At 35.7% G+C, this 26,876-nt stretch overlaps 1 protein-coding gene across 1 annotated transcript; it reads left to right on the top strand.

The window, feature by feature from the left end:
- The first annotated feature begins 18,351 nt into the window (after positions 1–18,351).
- Positions 18,352–25,532, top strand: SIX3 (SIX homeobox 3). The gene is made up of 2 exons (XM_073672052.1): positions 18,352–19,237; positions 22,223–25,532. Exons 1-2 carry the CDS (start codon positions 18,543–18,545, stop codon positions 22,416–22,418), a joined length of 891 nt encoding a protein of 296 aa, XP_073528153.1. The 5' UTR covers positions 18,352–18,542; the 3' UTR covers positions 22,419–25,532.
- Positions 25,533–26,876: the final 1,344 nt, after the last annotated feature.

The following is a 26,876-nucleotide window of genomic DNA, read 5'->3' on the forward strand; positions in this document are numbered from 1 at the left end:
TACGTCATCAGTTGATGTCACACCAACCCGACTAAACAAAACAATAGCCAGGAATGCCAAGAGGTTAGGAGATTTGGACCAGCAGTCACAGATTGCTGACCTGTGGATTCAGTTCTTCCATCTCCATCTTTAACATATTTATTTTTTTCTGCATCTATCTATTAGAAATGAGTAAATTGATTCACAGGTCCCTTATCCAGCGCCCATATGAGTATTTTGTGGCCACTGGACCTGCAAACCGAATTGTACCGGCCAGTATCCCAGCTCCACTTTTGATTAGATAACACATATGACATCGTGCCATGCTGGCTAATCAAAAGGAGCTGAGGATACCGACAGGTAGGAGGCGAATTGCAAGGCTTCCACCCAGGGGCCACGGAATACTGATGTTGCTACTGAAGCAGGATCCTGAGAATGTACTCGCTCTCCTCTACTATCATCTATCTATTTACAGTATATCCAAGAAAAATAGGCAGCACTCCAATGTTCCAATGTGCAATAAAAAAACAGCAATGTTTTGGCTCTCAAGTAGCTGAGTCTTTGTCAAGTTTGACAAACGCTGCTGTGACAAAGGCTCAGCTTCTTGAGAGCCGAAACGTTGCTGTTTTTATGCACATGGGTGAATAAACTACTGTATTTTTGCAATTAGAACATTGCTTTTGCTGGTGCTGCAGCTATATTTTTGTATTTATCTATCTTTCAATCTATCTAGATAAGAAAAGCAACTTGAGGCAGCACACCAAAAATTTGTGTAAAAAATGATTTTTCAATGTCCCATTGTGGTGACATTTTGGTTCAGAAATGTGAGCCTTTCTCAAGCAGAAAATGGTTCACATTTCGAAACTGAAACGTCATCATAATGGGCCATTAAAAAGCACTTTTTACACTAATTTTTGTTGTTCTTCCTCCAGTTGCTTTTGTTATCCAGAAGGTTTGGTTGTCGCCAGGGAAGCATTGTATCCTCACTGTTCTGGTGCTGCTCCAGTTTTTACATCTGTTTCTATTTATCTATAAAATAATAAATCTAACCAGCACCTCCTAACAGAATAAAGGAAGTGTGAACATGCACATACTGCTGTAAGGCAATATACACATAATGTGTATCTATCTATCTGTGTCCTATCTATTTCACATCTATTTGTCATTATAATATATATGTGTGTTTATCTTGTTTTATCACGTTTGTTTTAGGACCTGATAGATAGATAGATAGATAGATAGATAGATAGATAGATAGATAGATAGATAGATAGATAGATAGATAGATAGATAGATAGATATCAGTAGTCACAACAATGCCCCTCTTCTCCGGTAACTACATAACATAAAAATATTAGGCCTAAAGATGATGATATGGCATAAACAGATAGATAGATAGATAGATAGATAGATAGATAGATAGATAGATAGATAGATAGATATGGGCTAATAAAATCCACTTTTTTCACAAAAGAACTATCAGAGTGCTGTCTGCCTTTTTTGTCTACTATTACTATTGCAAACGGATATTTGTTTGGGGGCCTTGCACCCGGAATTTGAAGTTTACAGTACTGTTCCAATTGTTTGCGATAGATAGATAGATAGATAGATAGATAGATAGATAGATAGATAGATAGATAAATAGAAATTAGGACTTTATTATACCATTAGAAATGGTGGCTAATAAGGGGCTAATAAAGTCCTCATTTTTTCTACTACATATGGAGTGCTGCCTGCTTTTCTTCTGATGTATGTATTGTTTGAACAACGGGATCATTGTCTGGGAGGCATTGCACCCACCTGTGGATAATTTTGTGCTGTTTTCCACTCTCTTTTGAAATAGATAGATAGATAGATAGATAGATAGATAGATAGATAGATAGAACGATAGATATATAGAATGATAGAATGATAGATAGATAGATAGATAGATAGATAGATAGATAGATAGATAGATAGATAGATTAAATAGATGATTGACAGATAGAAGAAACATAAGAATTAGCAGACAGTGACTTGGAGACAACTCTTATTAGTAAGATAATGGCAGCACACAGAAGTTTCCATGTTTCTGACCCCCCTCCCGGGTTCTGGCTGTTCTACATTCCCCCTGTATAATCTTTGTGTGTTTTTCTTTCATGGAGCAGACAGTCTGGGAGCAGATTTAGCCCTCGGTCCTCCCTTGGACATCGCCTTCTCCATCCTCTCTGGCCCTGTCCAGTGACGCATGGATGCCGCATGTTTTCTCCAGTCTGGACCATTTCATAGATGAAGAAAAACAAACATTCCCCCAGCTGAGAGGCAGCCATGAGGAGAGCTGAGGAGGAAGACCGACGGGCACATCCTCCCAAGGAAGGAAAAGGGCTGTTTGAAGAAAGAAAACAAAGGAGTCAATAGTCTTTGTAACCCTAACATGAACCAAGAATCTTGTGGACACATTCAGGGACCTCACCTCCCAGTAACTTCCCATTACCTTTCCCTGACACTCCACTGACTCCTACACAATGAGCTGTCCCACTATATACATGGGAGGGCAAGGTTTGCCCAAGAGAGTAGTATTCAAAGAGTGTCCTTATGTCATGCAGCCAGTGACACGCTATGAGGCTATTTTTGGGATTGATTTTGGATTCAAACCTTTTCGAAAAATACAGGGATCTTTTCTGCACACTCACTGAAATATTGGCCATGAAGACCTTTATTAATATCAGCTCAGCCATATGCAGAGAGAGAGAAAAGTTTTGGAGAATTTTGGTGAATCATTTGATATGGTGTAATACAAAAAGAAAAAAAATAGGAAAAAGTTTGTTAAAAGTTCATCATTTTCATATTCGCTGGGCACACTGATCTTGTGTAAGATATAGATTTTAAACCTTTTGAAATAATTTTTGTTTCATCAAGTCTCTTTTTTTATCTATCCTGAAGTTAAATGTAATTTATTTGTTGTTTTTTTTATTACTATTTCTTAAAAAAAACAGTAACATACTTAGTATGGAAGACTATATATAATGTACTTTAATACTTAAAAAAGAAAATTCTTTTTTTTTATGTTTGAAGAAAATGTCCAATGATGTGGAAGAATAATCCTGCGGTTTAATCATTTTTGGTTTTTAAAATCAAACACTTGTTTGTAAAGTATATTTTTATATATATATATATATATATATATATATATATATATATACATATATTATAAGATATAACTATTTATTACTAATTATAATATGTAAGCAAAGCTTAGAAAACAAAGGTTCAGATCAAATTCTATTTTGTAATATTTGTACTGTGCTCCAATGTCCTTACATTTTAAAGTGATCCCATTTAAAATTCTGTTCACTGTCTATATATTAGAATATTCCTACATATTTTTATATATTGTATAATACATATTATGATCATGTTGATCTATTGTTACATTTCTCCAAATGATGTATGTCTCAGTGAATGGCTGTTGTTCCTCTGACATTGATAGTTCTCTTGCAGGACAGATGCCCCTGAATTCAGTATACCAGGCAATAGGATTATTCAGGGCATAATGATGACTTACAGTCCACCTCCCCTCTTATTGAGGCCCAACTAAGTTTATTAAACATTCATGAGTAATATTGGAGTAAGTGAATGGTCCAACTTCATTACAGTACTTGTTTAAATCAAGGCCACTTCTAATGAAACAGAGAGATGTCTATTTCCAGCAGCTGTTCTTCATCCATATTTCATGATACAATCAGATAATGCGTCCTACCACCTTCTCAATTATTCACAGATAAACATTTTGAAGACGTTTTGACATCTGTCTTAGTGCTTGCTATTAATTTAGTAATCACTCCAGTTAAATATGTATATCAGTGTCTTTCTTCAATAGCCAATATCAGGTGGAGGGGGATATTTTCTGTACATTTTCACAATTTTCTTCTCCATGGTTTGGGATTAAAAATAGCTGACAAATAATTTAGGTTGTGGCTGGATAATGTTGTACTTCTATTTATTCTAAACTGTGAACCATACACAGATCATCCAAATTTTTCTTAACCTGATTGACAAGAATTAAATAATACATACACACAAATAAAAGAGAGAAAGAGATAGAATCTTAGATAGATGCATGCATACGTACATACATACACATCAGTTGAATGGATAGATAGATAGATAGATAGATAGATAGATAGATAGATAGATAGATAGATAGATAGATAGATAAATCAGTATCAAGATAGATCATCCCTAGACAAGTCCTAGATCTTCTTTTAATAGACAGTTAAGAAATAAAAAGATTGGTACTTGATAAATATATATGTGCTAGATAAATAAATCTGCAATAAATACACATATATAATGTATATATATATTTAACAAGTGTACCTAAGATAGACTGAGAGATAGAGATAGATAGATAGATAGATAGATAGATAGATAGATAGATAGATAGATAGATAGATAGATAGATAGATAGATAGATAATTTCCTGAGAGCCTATTGTGAGATTTCTTGGAGATTTCTTGGATATCCACATGGTGATCAGATGCAATCTAGAAGATGGAAATACTGTAGATATTGCTGTGTAAAAAAGCAGAGTAAAACCATACTATTGTACAAAAGAGCTGCCAGCAGATCAGCATAGTACAATCATTTACATCACTGTAAATCCTGTTTAAGACGCTGGAAGAAAAGGAACCTGTGGGAAAGGTTGACTTAAAGCAGCAAAATAACAGAACAACTATACATTCATATGGCCATTTAGATGTCTGTTAAGGATCTGCAGTTGCTTTATTGAAACGCAAATACTGTTTCTATAGCAGCTAAGATCACCCAGTGGGAGGGAGGATAGGTATTTTGCAAATGTCACCTAGCTTGTAAATGTTGGTTTAAGAGAAAAAAAAGGAAGAAATTAACTAAAATGATATAAAGTCTTGGGAGTAGAGAAAAAAAATAATAATAGAGCATATAACAATAGCAATAAAGGAAATGTTATAATATTGTACCAGATTGGTAACAGGTATTCAGCAATAAATACATTAAATAGTCTATATAGTTGGACAAAGCAATAGAACAGTTTTACAAAATAAAAATAATGAAATAAAAACATCAAAATAAACGATACTTAACACAAAAAATATACAATGTAAAAGAGAGGCATATAAGTACAAATATTAGTAATGAATAGTAATAAAAAAAATAAAACAATTATGGTAAAAGCAATTTGGAAATGTTAAAAAAAAATAATAGGAACAAATAAAAACACATTTTGTTCTTCTAGAATATTTGCACCAATTGTTACAATCTAGAAGCAGGGAGCAAAGAGTAAAGGTCTGAAGATGACAATGAAATATCGGATAAACTTCTCTGCTTGGATAAATATTTACACAGGAGCCTCTCACCTGTCACAAAAGTCATTGCACTTCTTATTAGCAGCCTGTGCTTAGAGACATTTATTTACACTTAATAAAAAATATTTTGCATTGGGCATCTTGTCTTTTATTTACTGTGTAGGGTTTTCTCTGAATGCATCACTTATTTACAATGCTTATATTATTGTCACTATCATTACTGTCATCTACTTTTCAATATCTCTTCATTTTTATCAATATCTAAAAATTATTAAAATGTAGAGACAAGTACATGCAAATTGTAAAAATACTACCCTAAATGCAAATAATAATAATAATAATGTTTAATCATATTTCATGTCATTTATAAAGGGGAAAATTAAAACAAAAGATATAGTATGGTAACATTGCAGTATGTATGTATTTGTAAAACATGGCATATACCTTTCCAAGTCCTAGCATAGCGCATTATACTTACCACATTAGCAGTTTTCTTCTTGCAGTTTTTTTCTGTTTCTGCATTCAACATTGCAATCATGTAGTTAATATTTTGTACTAAATGTATGTGTCTGTGGTGTATATGTGTGTACTATAGCTGTTGTATAGATTCATATACATGGGAGTTTGCATGTAAAATATTGAGTATATTGAAATATATGGTACGCATATATGTAGAGAACTCATATTCATTATTATATATGTTCGCATGTGTATTATAAACAAGTATTTATTTATATAGGTTGACTATCATGTAATGACTGTGTATATGAGGGACTTTATAAGGCGTGAGATTTAAAAAAAAAAAAAAAACATAGTAAATATTGACTTTTTTAAAGATTTGGGTTGTACATTTAGTGAATTTCGTAAATAGTGAAGTATAGGCGAGAGAGACAATAATACAGAGAAAGGAGAGAAGGAAACAGACAGTGAGAGAGAATAGAGTGATAGACAGAGAGAGAAGTGAGAGAGGAGAGAGAAACAGAGAGAGAGAGAGAAAGGCTGTGGTATGTATTGATGTTCATATTGTTATGTATGCCCCTGAACACCTGAATGTATAATGATGCATATAACTGGTGTAATTTCATATAGGAATCTGTATATTATATGTGTACAGTATGAGGATTGTACAGGATTATACACATTGAAGGGTTTTTATGTTGATATTCATGCTGTTCGAAATGGCTAGTAGGTGCGAGGTTGTATGTGTTGGTGTAGGTGTGAGTATGAAGTTCTTGTAATGCTGAAGATAGTAATGTGTATAACACATGAGGTGGCTGTGGTGCAGGATTCTCTATAGTGGTGTGTGCGTTATTGTACACTTTCACATGTATGGCTTTGTATCTTATGTGTTGGGGTAGATGTGTATAATGTGTATATTAAGTAGTTGTATTCTGTGGTTAGTATTATGCATATCATGAGGATTGCTGTACATAATTCTCTACAATGATCTAGGTATATTATTATTGTGCACTTTTATTGTATGTCTGTGCATTGTATGTGAGGTTTTGTGATAGATGTGTGTATTAAATAGCTTCATGCTAGTGATGTGTTTAGTATGAGGATTGCTGTATAGGATTCTCTACATAGATGTGTGTATTATCTTGATGTTCATGTTGGTATGAAGGGTTAAGAATATAAAGGGCTGTATGTGTTGGTGTAGATATTGGTATGAAGAAATTTCTGCTGTAGATAGTAACTGTACAGTATGTGAATTGATGTACAGGATTGTATTCATTTATATATATATATATATATATATATATATATATATATATATATATATTTATATATAGCTCTGTATATATGTGTTGGTGTAGATGTGGGTATGAAGTATGTATATTACTGTGCATTTTTCACTTATGTGTATGGTTCTGTATTGTGTGTGGGTGAAGATGTGTGTATTAAGTGTTCTCATTCTACAGACAGTGATGGGTATAGTATGATGACTTGCTGTATAGGATTGTATACATTCACGTGTGTATATTGATGTGAGCAGGCCTCCCTGCAGTGCTCTGTCTGCTGCACTCATACCTGCCCCTTGCTCTGTGTGTTTATCTCAGCCTGGAGACATCCTTCTCACTATTGATTGTTCAATCCAAACAGAGCAAAAGAGGGAAATAGTATTGGACAGATGCTGCTCATTCGTGAGTAACAGGTTCACTGCAGCCTGGATCCTGCACCATTATCCTGTAACTTCAGCTACAGCAGCATCTGAACTTCTGCCGCTGACCTTTACCTTCTTCTGTGCCTTATACCTCTAGTGATTCCCCTTATTTCTTTCTTTGTATATTGATTCAACAAGTTCCAATTATTAATTTCCAAGGAAAATTCTGCAAAATATACTAGCATGTAGAAGAGCCCTATATTGGTGCTTTATATATCTTGGATTTCCATAAAACAAAAGGATTATCATCTGTTAAGAGAGAGAAAATAGATGGATGCAAGTATCGGGACTTTGCAAATAGGGCCTTATAAGAGAGGGAAAGAGAAAAAGAAAGAAAAAAAAAATAAAGAAGGAGGAAGAGAAAGAAAGAGAAGGAAATAAAGAAAGAGAGAAAGAAAGAATGAAAGAAAAAAGATAGATGTAGCAAAAAAAGAAAGAAATGAAAGAAAAAGAGAAAAAAATAAAGAAATGTGAAAAAGAAGAAAGAAAAAGAAATGCAAGACTTAAACAGAGAGCTAGCTAGCTAGACAGACAGACATATAGATAAATAGATAGACGTATCGATAAATAGATAGATAGACAGACAGACACATTGATATTAACCAGTGTTATACTATACAGGTTTTACTATCTGTCCATGTCTCTTTTGTCATGTATTCACCTATACCTCGCTCCCATCCATCTACATTATGTATTAGCATTATACTCGGTGGGATCACACTGTGCCCACCATCTAGTGGTCCAGCCGCCCACAGCAGTCAATGTGAAGGTCACAGGGACATTTGCTCTTTGCGCATTGTCTACATGTTCAGTGTCTGGCTGTACACACTGGAAAGGAGATTCATTAAATGCTTTATAGTGCAATGATCATTGGAAACATTGGGATTTCTGTATGTGCTGAGATGTGATTCGTGGGGCTTTAAGGAGAAATAACCGAATAATCTCATAATTTAATTGGGATTTTGGCAAGTAGTATTATTAAATTAAATGTATCATTCATTAATGGGTTAATGCTGAAATATAAAATATATCAAGATAGTTTTCAAATATCATTTCGCACGTTTTCAACATTTACAATTGATACACACATTGATACAAAAATGGAAATTAAACAGCAACATTTTCTTTATCTCCAATGTTGACACTGATTGTACAATTTATTTGTTATAACTTCATGACAGGTTTGAGAAGTTAGGATTTCGTGCTGGATGATTGGAGTGAAACAGTTAAAAGGTAACTATTGAAATGTTCCCTTAGACAATAAATTCCCGCTAAATACAAATCATAGAATCGAAATTACGATTGACTACAAAATAAAGACTCTGGGGACTAATCGATAAGTAAATGAAATGCTGGAAATCACTGAACAGATTTGGAGTTGGGGAATATGAGGTTTTGTGGTAATCTGTAGGTTCATTACTGTTCATAATTTATGTAAAACTCCAGTAACAGAAGAGTCAATAATTAAAGGAAAACAAATATCGATTGTAAACTTGCTCCTAGTTCTGCTAGAAGCTTCAGATTCTAATTGAGTTGGACAGAACTGATTCATTTAATTTAGTAAAAATGCCTTTTTTTCTAGGAATAATTGCTGAAGACTATTACATGATTGTATCCTTGCGGAGGGAAAGGCAGAAAAACAGCACTCACTCATCATGATTGTGTAATGTCCTGAATCCATGAATATAAGTGCAAGTGTAAATATGTGGTATTATATGTGTAAATGTGTATATCTATGTTTCTATGCACGTATGTGTGTATGTGAATTATGACTTGTGCACATGTATATACAATGAATGTTTATATGTGAATAACAGGTGAATATAGTGTATAATGCCTGTGTATAAATGTTTATATGTTGGGCATATGTGTGTGGATAATGTATGAGCATATGTGTGAGTACGTGTGTATAACTGGTGTGTCTACACTTTACATGTGTGCATTATAATGTGCCTGTAGATGTGTAAGCTAAAATATACAATCTGTTCAAACAAATATATATTTCAAAAGATCTAAATATACAGATATTTATTATATAATGTGTTTGTATTCCATCTCTCTGTGTGTTATGCCTGTTATTATTTCAGTATATGTTAGCATATACATGTGTGTTTACATGCATGTGTGTATATGACAGTGTGTGCTGCAATCACTTACCCCTTAGGAGCCCCTGCCTGCAGAGAAAGGCACTTTCTAGGTATATGCAGGCAACACATAGATTTATATAGTGCAGTTTAACAGTCAGGTTAGTAGGATGCAGTGTACACTGTGCAGCCCCTGGCTAATAAAAAGCTCAGTGAAGCATATCCCCCAGTCTACAGGTACTGCTGGATCCCGATTACTGAGCACTGAAGACTCTTCTCTTATATAACTCCACATCTACCATACATTGGATTCCAGCCCTGCGCCTCCCAAGAGATAGAGGTGGGGTCTCCCCATATCTTGCCATCTGCAATGTGGGGTGGGGGGCTGCTCACTATTGGAGGGGGCTATAGGTCATTGTACCTTTACATTTAACACCTAACCTGAGCTAAATAATGGTGGGGAAAAAATCACAAGGTACAGAGGAGACTGTGCAATACAAAATTAATAACATGTAACAATTATAATAAGTACTGAATAATAATAACAATAATAACATTAATAATAATACTATGCAATATTTCCCCCAAATAGGCCAATGCTGACAATGTGTCTGTCTTTACATTTGCTAATAATCTAATGTCCATATTTTTCTTATGATTATTATTGTTTTTCTATGTCATTGTCCTCACTATAACAGAGCTGATATTAAGATAGATTATAGCAGGATAATCCACCCCTCAAACATTAAAGATGCCATACATGCACACATAGCTCTCTGTATTAATATTTAGCCTGTCATTATTAGTCAGTGACTACTCTCTGCTGGGTGGTGATGATGATGATGATGGTGATGATGATTCAGCAGGACACCAGGTCTTGTTACATAAATAGTTGTCACCTTGATATACGGCTGTTATAAGGCTCAGTTCTCCTGCTCAAGAGCCTAATGATGAATACAGTCATTTCATTACACTCACTCATTGCCTGCCTGTCTCTCGGGTCTGCATTTTTGGAAGAAGGGAAGGAGGGTGGAGGGAGGAGGAGGGGGGATAAAATAAAGCTAATCAAACCCTTTGTCATGGCCAAATTCTCCCTTGGGGTCTTTCAAACATTTGTTTTGAATAATTCACTTGAAGACTTGAAAATACTAATTGATTTTAAAGTACAACCCAAAGGGAGGAGAGAAAAGCAGTCTGCAAATTACAGGCACAGGGCATAGTCCTACCTGAGAGGAGAAAATATACAGGAGCGATGCTAGACCTCCCCTGGATAGGGGAAAGCCCTGCCCTGAAAAGTGCAAACTGGCATTTATGTGGTTAGTTAAAGAATCAGTTAAATGTATAAATATATATATATATATATATATATATATATATATATATATAAAAGCAAGTATCTGTATGACTAAAATTCAGTTTTTTTCACAGATTTCCATTGGAGTGTTGCTATCTATATATTTATTGTGAGCGACAGTATTAATATTTATAATAATTATATACAAATCTATCTATCTGTCCCATATCTATCTACTGCATCTATCTATCTATCTCCATGTTTTGTACAAATTAGAAGAACTCCTTCCTACAATTTACACAATTTACATGGTATTATTATTGATACATGATTGTCAATATTTTGCAATATATTATGTAAAATTTACAAATATACCTGCTACTATATTATACCTATCAGCATCTTGGAATAACAATAATAAACATAACAATAAATAATCATTTATAATATTAGTATTAGTACTATCATTATTTTTCAGTATTTATCCTGTTTGAATATGTGATTCAAGCATTTAATTTGTATAAAATACTGTCAACTGTGGAGTTGTAGCAATATATATGAATATGTGTATATGTGTGCAGTATATGAGTGTAGGTGTGTAGGTGTGCATGCATATATGTATATGTGTGTGCGTTTTATGTACCTATGATTGTATATGTGTTTGTGATTTACGCTTGTATATATATATATATATATATATATATATATATATGTGTGTGTGTGTGTGTGTGTGTGTGTGTGTGTGTGTGTGTTTTGATTTAACCCTATCCATGATATCACACTAAGACTTTCTCCTAGATATTGTCCTGTTATTTATTACTTTGAATATATTTTTTATAATTCCAGCTTCTCAGTGTTCTGTACTGTCCATCCCAAGTCCTACAGCTCTCACTTTGGATATAACTAGTTGGCCACTTTTTTTTTTGTTCTGTAGCCTGTTCTCCCTCCAAGTTGGCTCCTTTCAGGAAGGGATTGTGCAGCAATTCATTAGAGTTGAGTTGACATAAGGTAAAACCTACATTGAGAAGGGGCATTCATTCGGTGTGAGGGAGAGCCTCATTAACCACAGCTAACAAGGCGTGCAGATGTCCAGCTTGGCCAGTGGCTCTATACTAGCAGGGCCTTAGCAGGATGTCCACTTAATGAGGGGGAGCCCAGCAGACTGATCAAATATTCAAATTTACTTTTCCCTCCAGGAACTTGTTTTGTCTTATTTTTTTTTCGTTTTGGGTTAATTTATGTAAAGAAATAAAGTCTGATCAAATTGAATTTAGTTTAGTACATAACTCACAATAAAAATGATGCAAAGTTTTCATTCTTTTAACCCATTAACCACCGCAGGAGGAGGAAGGGAAAAATCCCTCTCTGGCTGAGGGAGAAAGGGTTAAAGGTTTCTTTTACCGTCAACATAATTATGTTTTCTCAGGATTAATGGAGAAAAATGTACAATATGATGGGGCATTTTGTAGTTTGTGACAGAATTATTTAAATCAGCAGGATGTCTTAATGACATGCCACTCATGGGAATGGAGCTTTTTTTTTCTCGCAATATCAGCTTTTGTCTATGTCTTGTTAATAAATACATTAGATACAGCAGCTTTTATTCACTGGCTTTATGTGTTGTTCTTCATCTATATGTGTCCTGTCTTCTAAATAAGGGGAAAGTATTTATTACAGTGATGTGTAATAGGCGCAATTGGCTGATGATGGTGTGGAAGGTGTAGATAGGTGGGCATGGCTAATATTAGAAAATCTTAGGGCTGCAATTAATATGTGTGTTTAGATATATTGGGTAATTATATCAATAGAGGGTTGGATCGATGCAATACTATGAATGAATGGATGGGTAAATAGATGATAATAGATAGATAGATAGATAGATAGATAGATAGATAGATAGATAGATAGATAGATAGATTTGTATATAATTAGTATGAATACTATATAGATAGAAGAAAAACTGGAGGCAGAAAATAATCAACTTTTGCACACTCTTTTGGTGTGCTGCCTCTGGATGATTTGGTATGTACCAGGGAGGCTTTGCACCCTCATTTCTTAGAGGTGCTGCTCTATTTTTATAGATTGATAGATAGATTGACAATGAATTTATAGAGATAGATTGATAAAAGATAGATAGATAATTGACAGATAGATAGATAGATAGATAGATAGATAGATAGATACAGTCATTTATAGTATTAGTACTATTTTTATATAGATTAAGAAAAACTCAGCTCTGTTACATTGATAAATTCAGCTTCATCTGTATGTATACAGGTACACAATCAGCTAGATACTACATATAGTCATGTACACACTATTGTCCAGCACATATCATTTTAATTCACTATTACAAATAACTCCATCTAATAAATTAATTTTAAGTCAAATATTACAAGACCATTCTAGCTCTACAGATAAATAAAAATCCTAGAAATGACCCTACCATGAATTATTTTTCTATATAATTAACAGACAGATCGATATAAAATATGGCATTCTAACCTCTGGTACATAATGCTTGCATCCTATCCAGAATCTAGTGCTCCTCATCATACCCTTGGGTTCCTGTGCCCTGGATGTGCCAGCTTCATGTGCCTGCTCAGGTTGTGACTCTCCCAGGGCTGGTTCAGCTGCTGCAGCAGCCGGGGAGAGTGGCACACACCATGCACCCAGCCAGCACAAAGACAAGACTTGATGTTGGGAAATACAGTGCTCAGCACCTGCAGTCTAACTGCACATTAATCCCTCAGTCACTGTGTCCATTGCATTTAACCCCTAAAGTGCCTGATCCTTCCATCCTGTTTCATAGATGATTATGTCCCTGACCCCCATCTAGAATAACAAAACCAGCGGAAAGGTCATCACCAGCCCTCTAGAAGAAGCCTTCTATAATGATAGGCACAGAACAGAGGCTAAAACTTACAGGATCCGGAAAGGATTTGCAGTGGAGTGTGTTGCATTCTGTGTAGAGCTCTTGTCTCCCTGCTGATGGCTGCAGAGCCCCAGACCTTTATCCCAGTTCTATCTCAACACATCTTAAACTGGGACTTAGGAAAAGAAGTCCCTTCCATTGACAATTTCCAGCCAGCAGCTGCAGACATTTAAAGCCTTTTACACCCCTGGCCCCAGAACACAAAGATGCAGCCAACAATCCCCTGCTTGTACATAAGAATGTGTCCCCCTTACACAGAGACCAGCACGGGCTCTTCTGCTTCACACTTCTATGTATAGTGTAGAGGAAACATATACAGTCTGCAAGGCCAGAATCATAACCATCAGAATCAACACTTACATGTTGAAACATTGTATTATTCCCTTGTAATGAAGATAATCAGCATGTTAATGCACTTAATCATTCATAGCCATTCAAAGTGTAGAGCAAGAGGAATGACGTGAGTAATACAAGAATCACAGTACAAGGATATTCTGCACCTCGGAGTATGGCATGAATGCCAGCTACATATGAATATACTACATGTACTGTATGTGAGTACACCACACCAGCTACACAGACTGTATATAAATATAACACAGCAAGTACTTGTACTCTATATAAGTATACTACAGCAGGCAGCTACACAGGCTATATGAATATAATTGTCCAACCATATGTACTGTATAAGAGTACAATACTGCAGATACATAGACCATACTGTATGCTACCAGCTACATGTACTGTATGTGAGTACACCGCAACAGTTACACAGACGGTATATGAATATAACACAGCAAGTACATGTACTGTGTATAAGTATAGTAAAGCAGGCAGCTACACAGGCTCAGGCTAATTGTACAACTATGGGTACTGTATATGAGTACAATACAGCAGGTACACAGGCCATATGCTATCAGCTACATGTACTGTATGTGAGTACAGGCACCAGCTACACAAATAATATATCAATGTAACACAGCAACTGCATTTATATAAGTATACTACAGCAGGCAGCTACTCAGGATATATTAATATAGTAGTCCGACTACATGTACTGTACTGTATGTTAGTACAATACACCAGCTACACAGACTACCTGCTATCAACTGCATGTACTGGATATGAGTACACCGCACCAGCTACACAGATAATATATGAATATAATAAACCAACTGCATTTATATACTAGAGCAGGCAGCTACACGCACTATATGAATATAATAGATTAACTATATGTATTGTACTGTATATGAGTACAATTTAGCAGGTACTTTATGCAACCAACTATATGAACTGTATATAAGTACACTACACAAGTTACACAAATTATATGCTACCATCTGCATGTACTATATGTGAGTACACTACCACCAACTAGAATCATAGAATGGTAGATTTGGAAGGGACCTCCTTGGTCATCTGGTCCAACCCCCTGCTCAAAGCAGGATTCACTAGATCATCTCAGACAGATGTCTGTCCAGCCTCTGTTTGAAGACGTCCATTGAAGGGGAACTCACCACCTCTCGTGGTGAGAGACTGTGCATGAATATAATACACCAACTACATGTACTGTATATGGGGACACCATATCAGCTACACAGACCAAATGAATATAATACACCAACTGCATGTACTGTATATGGGGACACCATATCAGCTACACAGACTAAATGAATCTAATACACCAACTGCATGTAGTGTATATAAGGACATTACAGCAGCTATATTACACTTTCTACAATTATATATTACCAGTTAAATGGTGTATAAATGAATACACCTGTTAGATTGAATGCATGTAATATAATATAACAAGATAACTGCTTATACAGACAACAGATATGTAATTATACAGTCTGTTTATAAATATACCACCACACCAACTGGGAAATGAACACAGTGCACCAATTATACAGACTACATTGGTGAGTGCATTGTGTTTATATATATATATAGTGTTTATATATATATATATATATATTTATATATATATATATAACCGGCATGTACAGCCTACGTAGTTGACTTAATGTATTCATACACTGTACATGAATATACTACAGATGGGATAAATCCATATACACTATATGTAATATTAGTATACATCAGTTGCAAATGAGGAGTCTGTTCATACTACATCACCTGCACAGCCTATGTACCATAATGCCACAAACAACACAGTGTCTCCATATATTGTAAAGACTATGACTGTATAATACATTGACTGTATATGAATCAGAATATACCATGAATATTCACTATACAATATGTTATACCCGGAATACAATATATATGACTTTAGATCCCCATGTACATATAGAACATAAACTATTTACAGTGTATATCTGCGCCTACACCTAAAACACACTGTGCTCACAGCACAAGAATAATATATAAAATACTTAAGATGATATTGTAATTATACACTAAATATAGCATGTGTGTGTGTACACATATGATATGATGTGTGTACTCTGTATATACTCAGGGGTTAGTCGACAGTTCTTCCTGTCTTCTACTATGTTTCTTTGGCCCCCATTAAAGGGGCACTCCACATGCCCCCTCCCCATAGGCTGTGTAAAGGGTCATTTCACCCTGTGTCCTACATGTGCATTGTTGTGTGTCTCTGTATTGATGCTGGCAGTAGTTGGGGCTCTACACTTGCCCCTAGATCTCCATCGGAATGCAGAAAGGATCTTTAAGAAAAAAGTTTGAATTCCTGACTGATTTTTCTTGTAGGAAGGCGGCTTAGGATAATTATTTCAGCTTTACTGAGGGCAGATTAACACAAGTCTGGCTGCAGCGTTTCAATACGCGTTGTACATGCCCTTACAATGTGCCCATTGTCTGCTACTGTGTGTGAACCCATTCAATATATACACTTTTTAACACCAAGCAAAGTCCTGTCTAAATATACACAGTAAGGCTGGAAAGACTGCCATGACCCGTACAAATCTCTGTAAATCACACTGCCATAGCGGCACACACTTAACACTGCTACCACCTAATGATATTAATAATAGCCATATACTACATGCTTCAGAAATATGGGATAACTGTGCAAATGACAATCAAATAAATTACTATATATATATATATATACATATATATGAATGTGTGTGATATATACATGTCTGTGTATATATGTGTTTGTGTTTATATACTGTATGTATGTGTGTATATGTGTGTGTATAAATCTGTGTATATATGTGTGTGTGTATAAATATGTATGTGAATGTATATATATGTGTGTGTATAATATGTGCATATATATATATATATATATATATATATATCAACAATAGGGGTCAGTTGAGTTTACTTATTTACATAATCATACATACACATATCTATTTATTCATACATGCACATTCATACCTTAACACCAGGAAACACATACATTCATTTATATATGCACCCACACATGTTCATCATCCAAACATACATATACACCCTTTCATACATACTTGATATTAATTCACACATGCATAGATGCAGAAACACAAACACATATGTACACAACTATTTTTACGTGCACTCAATTATAGATGCTCTCAGACACACACACATTAAACATACGTATATATACAGTGGGTGTATGAGCTTGTGTGTTCATATATGTAAATATACATATTTACATATATGAATATACACACGCTCATTCACCCACTGTACATATACGTATGTTTAATGTGTGTGTATACAACCACTGTATGTGTACATATATATATATGTGTGTATATACTCCCTCATATACCTACTGTACATATATTGACACATAAAGACCAAGTATTAAGGTTCACAAGGGCAATTCTTGCAAGTTGCAGAGAGCTTGCTGGTAGCAGTCTGTGACTGCCCCATTTCAAAAGTTAATAAAGAAATAATTAAAAGTGTTCAAAACTACAACCCCCTATGAGTCACACTGGCACTCTGTTTTGCCCTCCTCCTTGGCAAAGATGGGGTTAAGAGGGTCCGGTGTAAAGTTGCAGCAGCAGTGCCAGGTACAGAGTGCTGCCCACAATCTGCTGCCTGAGCTGCTGGTAAGGTCACACCAGTCTGAGGATGTCTCTAATGATCTCATCTCTCCTTTATTCCCTGCACTATTAGTGCTCACATGGGCAGAATGAAGTGAAACTACGTGCAAATCATGTGTAAATTGTCTCAGTCAGAAGCCCTTTATTCCAACGTGTAGCCCAGCCTGGCCCATTTACTCCTTATACCCCCTACCCTCCTGATCCCCCTTCCCCCCATATCTCCTTTAGCTTCGTTAAGATCACAATAATATTCCACCCACTAATTGCTCATCCCATTCAACAATCACATTATTTGATCCCGTATTTAGGGGAAGGGGAGTAACAGATTAGATAAACCTCCAGCAGCACCATCACCATCAGCAGCGCCACCAGCAGCAGCACCACCTCCTCCTTCCCTGCCCTTCCCTCCTGCCCTCCCTTCTCCCTCCCTCATTTAGGGGAAGTGGTAGCTTGCATGACGTTGGAGGATATGATTGGCACACTTGACAGTGATTGGCAGTGTTGCCATGGAGACTTTAGAACGACACCTTGTAGACCAATAGAAAAGGGATACAATGTTTCAATGCTGCACTCAGTGTGGAGATATTATGAGGCCGGTGTCATTATCAGGAGGCTGCTGTTGCTGATGAGTGCTTGAATGTTTCTTTTTTATTTATTATTGTTATTATTATTATTTCATTTCCTTCTTCTTCTCTGTGTGATCTTGCCTGATCTGCGGTCATTCCATGGTGTTCAGGTCTCCTTTAGAGCTTTATCCCACCCACTTCTTCCTGCCAAACTTCAGCAGTGAGCGCTCCCTGCTCCTGGCCACCACCAGCAGCAGCTCCAGAGCCCCAGAAGAGCTGTCCATGTTCCAGCTGCCCACCCTCAACTTCTCCCCGGAGCAAGTGGCCAGCGTATGTGAGACGCTGGAGGAGACAGGGGATATTGAGAGGCTGGGAAGATTCCTATGGTCCCTACCTGTGGCCCCTGGTGCTTGTGAGGCCATCAACAAGCATGAATCCATCCTCAGAGCTAGGGCTGTGGTGGCTTTCCATACAGGCAACTTCAGAGACCTCTACCACATCCTGGAAAACCACAAGTTCACTAAGGAGTCCCATGGAAAGCTGCAGGCCATGTGGCTGGAAGCACATTATCAGGAAGCTGAAAAACTCAGGGGGCGCCCCCTAGGACCGGTTGATAAATACAGGGTGAGAAAGAAGTTTCCTCTGCCCAGGACCATCTGGGATGGAGAGCAGAAAACCCATTGCTTCAAGGAGAGGACTCGCAGCCTCCTAAGGGAGTGGTATCTACAGGACCCTTACCCCAATCCAAGCAAGAAAAGGGAACTGGCCCAGGCCACTGGACTCACACCCACCCAGGTGGGCAACTGGTTCAAAAACCGAAGGCAAAGAGACAGGGCAGCAGCAGCTAAAAACAGGTCAGTGCCCAGCAAATTATTTAACTGTTGTCTAGTGTCCCCTGTAAACAGTACAAACACCTCCTGCATTAAAGTGACCCTGCTATAGATCACTCCTGCTATAGATCATTCTGCAAAGAACAACATGTAACTGATTGTACACAAAAAAATAATAATACAAAAACATATAAAAAAATAATGCATTAGAATATATAGAGCAATCAAAGTCAAGTAAATATAAGAATATAGTGATAGGTATATTTGTGTGTATTTTAAGCACATATATTCAGATGTAAATGAGCTGTTTGACATTTGACACAACTCTTGATGATATCACTAAGTGTCTTCTTCGGTTTTACATATCAATCAGATCTGCTTTTTCTATGTAGTAGATTTATTCATCATATGTATATAAATCTATCTACCTATCTATTTTGGAAACATACACATCTAAGTTCAACATATACGTAAAATAATTAAATACTTTCAAAATACTAATAGCATTTAATTCATGAAATCGACAATAAACTGTCAAATATAATTTACAATTAAGAAGATTAAAATTAAATAAGGAATAAATTAATAGGGAATAAGAGTTCGGAAGGTTTAACATTTTATAAACATTGGATAAAATGAGCTAACACTGAAGTTATGTACTTTAGTTAACTTTCGTAATACCTTGCATATTCGGGATTTTACTTTTAAATTTACTGCAAATAATAATAATAATTTCGTACTACTTTCCTCCATAAATAGTCAAGATGTGTCCTGTGATATTACAAGCACGCACATATATCTGTAAGTGAATGTCCTAAATTCTTAAGCATTATAGCCCATTCTTAAATAAGTAGCTTCTTCTCCAGGCAGGTTCTGATTTCCATTCAATTAACACAGCAGTGTGTAAACAAACGTGCAGCACATCCATTGTCTTCTGAAATTCATTACATGATGTCACTGGCAGAAGCCTCCTCATTTCTACTCTCACACAAATTGTTTACCTCTTTCCAATTTTTGTTAGGGGTCAAATTAGGGAATTACAGCGGCTAGGCTTAAATGGTAAACAGGGCTGGCTGCAGGGGGCTATTGTCAGCACCAGGCTATTGACAGAGCCATTATAACATTACACAACATTTATATACACATCCATATACAGATAGATGCATGATAGATAGATAGATAGATAGATAGATAGATAGATAGATAGATAGATAGATAGATAGATAGATAGATAGAATGTATTCTACCAGCTGCCATGGATATGACACATGTAACACTGTTTCCTACTGATGATATTAATTTTAGTACTAGTAGTATTATTGCTAAATAATAATAATAATAATAGTAAGAGATTATTAAACAATTCCAAATACATTCATAGAAATCTCAAGTTATCAGACATAAAGCTTCACAACTGCTGTAAATAAAATTCCAATCTCACATTACACCCTGCAGCAATTAGAAACAAGTCTGTTAATCGGAGTTTATGTAGCTTTGTATTTGTAGCTTGTTTTTGCATTTATGTTATTTTCGTGTTCTTTTGTTCATTATTATGTCACCACGTAGCAGTTAGAATATTTTTTTTTTATTTAAAGATTGGATATATATGTTAGATTGAGGCCCCTGAATTTTAAATAATCCATGTTTAATCTTTATTTTGAGCATAAATATAAGGCCACGGCCCCACTATCAGTATTTGGTCAGTATTTTTTCTCAGGAGTGGGAGCAAAACCAGGAGTGGGTGATAAATGCAGAATTGGTGACTTGTTTCTATTATACCTTTTCTCTGATTGTTCCTCACCTGGTTTTGACTCTTGAGAAAAAATACTGACAGAATACTGATAGTGGGGCCGTGGCCTTAGGAGGAGTGTCAGGTGTTATTGTATAGTGGAAACTGTGTATATATATATTTATATATGTATATTACTTGGGTGTTCTTTGTGCTTTGCATGATATAAAGAGAAAAGTATACTATATGGGTCAGGTAGCGAAAGTTAATAGATGTGCAGTAAAAGTTAAAATTGAGAATGAAAATAAAATGCAAAATGATTGTTTTAGGTTTGATTTTCTGTTATGGTTTCTGATTATTTAGCTTTATTGGTGATATTGGAGAAATAGGGGGTGCTACGCTTAATGACATAGATATCTTGAGAAAGGGAGAAATAGAAACATTGTATCACATTGTATTTTCGCAGAACACTACTAAGAACACAGAGTGATACAATGTAACTAGTGCAATAACAATAATAATAACAACAATTAATTCTGATAATGCAATATATGAGTGTATTTATAGTTGCTGTAGAGCTCACACTTGATAATAATCAAATCTCGCATACCTACCCTTTAATGCACGTATGTCTGTAATTGACACATAACCATGCATGTACATACATTATTCTCCAGTGCATGTATGTGCGCACATAATAATATATGTGCAGATATAATAGACGTATATCTGTATATGACATAATCATGTATATGTCATTGACATAACATGCTTAGCACATTAAACACGCATGTATGTAATTTTTCTATAAGGCATGCATATTTGTAATTGACCCTGTAACAGATATATTTGTAAGGTATGCTATTATTATCAAACATATGTATATATTCCTATACACCACCATGCATGTATATAATTGTCATATATTGACATACATGTATGTAATTAGTAATTTATTATAAACCAATGTACATAAACATCATATAATAAGGACATTCTGGAACTAATGTATGCAACTCCCATAATATATGAATAAATACAATTATTGCACAATATTTGCACTGACATATGGTACAAGGGTGTTATATGGTATTTTTGCACTGGTATGTTCATTAGTCATATATATCAATGATGGATGGTATATAACAGGTGTACAATATGTGACTTATGCATTGTGGCATGAGGGCACTGTAGTGTGCAGTGCTCCCTTATATGTTGCCAGCTACAAATTGTGACTATTTACCATGATTGTTTGTGGTGTCCCCCCTTCCCCTTCTTAGGCTCCAGCACCAATCTATCGGACAGAGCGGCATGAGGTCGTTGGCAGAGCCCGGTTGCCCCACACACAGCTCGGCTGAGTCTCCTTCCACAGCTGCTGCCAGTCCCACAACCAGTGTGTCCAGCCTGGCAGAGCGCGCTGAGACTGGCACCTCCATCCTGTCTGTCACCTCCAGTGATTCGGAATGTGATGTATGATAGACACACTGAGCCAGCAGAACTGGACTGATGATGGAGCTGGACTTCCAGGGACTGGCACACAACAAGGTGGCACCTATAGACTTATGCAGGAAAAGCACAGCCACTTGCATGTAACATTTATATGTGGGGACCTGACCTACACGAGTTTCAATCCCAAAACCTACCCAGGACCTGAACCCACCAAGAGGAGCAACTCACATGTTCACCCTATGCCCCCAATTATTATTATTATTTCCTGCCTCTTCCCCCTCAGCTATTTTTTTTTTTTTTTACCGCCATCATGGTTTTTATAATTATTATTATTCTATTTGTTGTGTCCAGCAGACAATCAATCAATCAATCATCCTATTATAATGAGCACCTTTCTCCTCTCACCCTCTGTCACTGCCTGTGTGGGTTTCTGGTTATTGTGGAAAAAAAGAAATAGTTTATGACTGTAACAGATTTTTATTTTTATTTCAAGATTTTATATGAATTATGTATATGTCAATGATGAGGCCACTCCCAGCTGTAATATAATAATATGTGTAGTATATAATGCCTGTATATAATATGGAGAATTGTCCTCCTTAATATTTGACCCCCTGCCCTCCCATCTTCTCTCATGTGTTCAATGATGTCTGTCTCTCACTGACTCTTCTGTACCAAGTCTTCTTCTAGTCTGTCTATTTATTCCTCCCTACTTTCAACTTTTCCACTTCCTTCTGTTCTTTATCTCTCTCGCTCCCTTTATATAGGAAGGTTTCTTATATCTTTATATATTTTGCTTATATCTTTCCTCATTCTGTCTCTTCTATTCCCACACTCAATCGCCTCTCTCCTTTTGACCTCTATGTCTATATATTGGCTTGTTCACCTCTCCCACTTTCTTTCTTTCTTCCTTTCTTTCGTTCTTTTTCTTTCTTTCTTTCTTCCTTTCTTTCTCTCCATGAGTTTCTCTCTCACTTTCCCTGGTTCTATCTAACCAGACTCTCTCTTCTATTTTTCTCACTCGCTTTGCTTTTGTCTCTCTGTAGGTCTCTTTCTTTATATCCTATACCTCTTTCTCATGCTCTATTTTTTTACTCTCTCTTTTCCGCTCTCTCTTTTTTTTTTGCTTCTTTCTTTCGATTTGTTACTCTCTGTTGATATCTGTCTGTCTCATTCTCTAGAAGTCTCTCTCATTTTTCCTGTTTCTGTCTAACTAGACTGTTGATCTCTCTATTTTTCTCACTCTCATTGCTTCTGTCTCTCTGTAGGTGTTTTTCTTTATACCCTGTACTCCTTTCTCATTCTTTTTTTTTTGTTTTTACTTTCTCTAGTCCTCTTGTTTTTCACACTTTCTCTCTTTTTTTCTACCTGTAAGCTCTCTCATCCCCCCTTTTTTCCCTCCTCCTAGCCTGTCGGAGGCTTCCTTTATTTCGGAAGGGACTCCAGCTTTAGAAAAGCCTCAGATCTGACTCTACTCCTGGACGTTATGATTGCTCTGACTGTGACCCCTTACTTTAAGAGCGCTTACCCCTGTCTCTCTGTTAACACCCTCTATATATGTACATCAGTTACAGTATTCAGACTTTCTTATCTATATCCAAGCTATGTCCGTGTTTTATACTGAATCCCACAATATAAAGAACTTTTCTTCTCTCCCTGAATTGCACTTTTTCTGAGTTTTGTGAGCCAGATGGAATGTATGGTCTGCACCATTCAAAGGGTTAATCATTCTATAGGTGCTGTAATGTAAAGCAATGTATGTGTGTCCTCCTTATAGCTCTCTCAAGCTCATGCAAGAAATGTTGATCCTTATACACTCCATTACATATATACATATATATGGATATTTGAAGTAAGGGATGAGTATGGGAAGTGTGGGTGTTGATCCAGCACAGTTACTATAATCTGATTTAACTCCTTACAACCAGTAGTATTCAGAATTTAAAGACTTTAAAACAGATCTCTCCTGCAGCCTCAAATGCATTGCTGTGCTATATTCAACTTCCTTCCTTGAACTTTTTATTTGTGCCCCAGGCTGGGTATCAGCAAGAAACTAACACGAGGAGGAGGAGGACAGAACTTGTTGTTACTTGAAATTACATTTTTATTTCTAATCTTCTTATGAAGTAACAAAAGAAAACTGCCTGGATTTCTATGTCCATTGCCCATCTCATCCTACACTTCCTGGTGACCACATGTGGTATGGCTTGTCTTCAACCCCATTAGAAAAGATTAAACTATATCATCCTGGATGGGGAAGGGGGGGTGGGGTGTTTAAAGGGACCACCACCCCCTACATATTACAGCTCAACTCCAGGCGACTTTAAAAATTAGAATGATTGGTTTGAAAGTAACATGAGTGACACTTGCATAATGTTAGGCAAAATGTCCAATATACACTTCATATTTCTGACCACTGGGTAAAAATACTGAACATAAATTATTGCACACATATAGAGAGTATAGATATAGTGTATGTGTATGGGTGTATGGATGGAATATTTGTATGTATCATATATATATGAATTGATATATATGTAGACATATACATATATATATATATATATATATATATATATATATATATATATATATATATATATGTACATAAGATGGACGTATATTTACGTCACATATAACATATATAAATGTAAGTATGCAACAAAAAACTATATAATAAGGACCACCTTTGTTTTTAGAAAGTATCTACAACCATACATAGGGTTGTGTGCGCGCCACTAGTTTCAAGTCTCATCTGGATATCACAGGGGTTGTAGGGTTAACGTGGATTAGGATTTGCCTCTCGTTTTTTTTTTTTTTTCTTGTAATCCTGTGTGCACAGCTCAGTGATGGGGTGTACATGGGTATACAGCTGATACTCTCTCTATATATTGCTCTGTACATTGAAGTCCCTTCTTCCCCATTAATAATAACAACAATCACTGGTAACAGTATAAATACTATAGAATAAAGACAACAACCCTCATCATCCTACTAGTGTGAACTTATCTCCCTCGTTTTCCTTTTTTTATTATTATAAATTAATTTACAATACAGGAGACTTTATTTAAAGAAGAAAATGATGTTTGCATTTTTTTTTTGTAAAATAATATTAAACTCTTGGAGAACTCTTTGCATATATCAGTGCCTTCTGGTTTTCATTTGCATAGTGCATCAGTGCTGGGGGATAGCACTGGGGATCCCATCACCTGTCCTGTGAGGCGATACTATATACCGACGGATTATATATATATATATATATATATATATATATATATATATATATATATATATATATATATATATATAAAACATTTCTAGATGTCTACCCGTCTCTACTCTATGAGTCTCTCTCTCGTGCCCACTTTCCCTGTATATATATATATATATATATATATATATATATATATATATACACACACACACACACAGACACACGCACACCATTGCGCATAACATACACACACATACACAATGGTATGGTATATTATTCCAGCATACATTATTGCAATGCATATTCTGTGGATACAATATATCACTCCAGATGATGGGATTTCTTCTTCTGCACACATAATAAAACATACTTCCTAGTACTGATGACGAGTGATGATGATGATGGGGGATTTATTTGGGGAGGTGATTGAGGTGCAAATCTGCATGTAAGCTGCGGCAGCAGATGCGGATCTGCCCGGGGAAGATAGGGCCTATCACCGGCACCATCCCAGGCAGCCTCCTATATACTTGGTAGGACGTGATCGTTATCTGCAGCCCCACTTATTACTTTATTATCCGGATGAGGGTGATGATTAACATGAAATAACATGGAGAAGTGAGCGAGATCAATGTAAAGCACCCCAGCAGATGGCACATCACACACGTACACACTGCGCCACAAACTTCATCTTCTTCCTATTTGTGTAACAATAGAATTTAGAAGTTACATTGTTGCAGTGGGTTATGCCACAATGTAAATATAATGCAAAGTTCAATAATTTTTAAATAAAGTAAAATGTTTAGTGCTAGAATTTTATAATTTGCAATGTGTGGTCCTACAATATTATAATGGTACAAGGTGTATCGCTACAATATGCTGCAATGGGGAGTGTTACTATAGTACTTAATCGTACAGTAACAGAACAGTGTGCGGTGTTACATTATTATAACAATACAATGTGTTACAGCATTATATTATAGTTGTAAAATACTGTAATAGTACAATGTGTAGTGTTAAAATATAATAACAGTACAATGTAAAGTAGTGCAATATTATAATAGTACAATGTGTAGCATTACAATATTATAAGAGTACAATGTGTAGCATTACAATATTATAATAGTACAATGTGTAGTGTTACAATATTATAATAGTACAATGAGTTCTCTTACAATATTATAATACTACAATGTGTAGTGTTATAATATTATAATAGTACAATGCATAGTGTCAAATATTTTAATAATACAAATTAAAGTAGTGCAATATTA

The sequence above is a fragment of the Phyllobates terribilis genome, unplaced genomic scaffold (genome assembly GCF_046119375.1).
Source record: "Phyllobates terribilis strain yellow unplaced genomic scaffold, ASM4611937v1 Scaffold_3__8_contigs__length_932513732, whole genome shotgun sequence".
Classification (NCBI taxonomy): Eukaryota; Metazoa; Chordata; class Amphibia; order Anura; family Dendrobatidae; genus Phyllobates; species Phyllobates terribilis.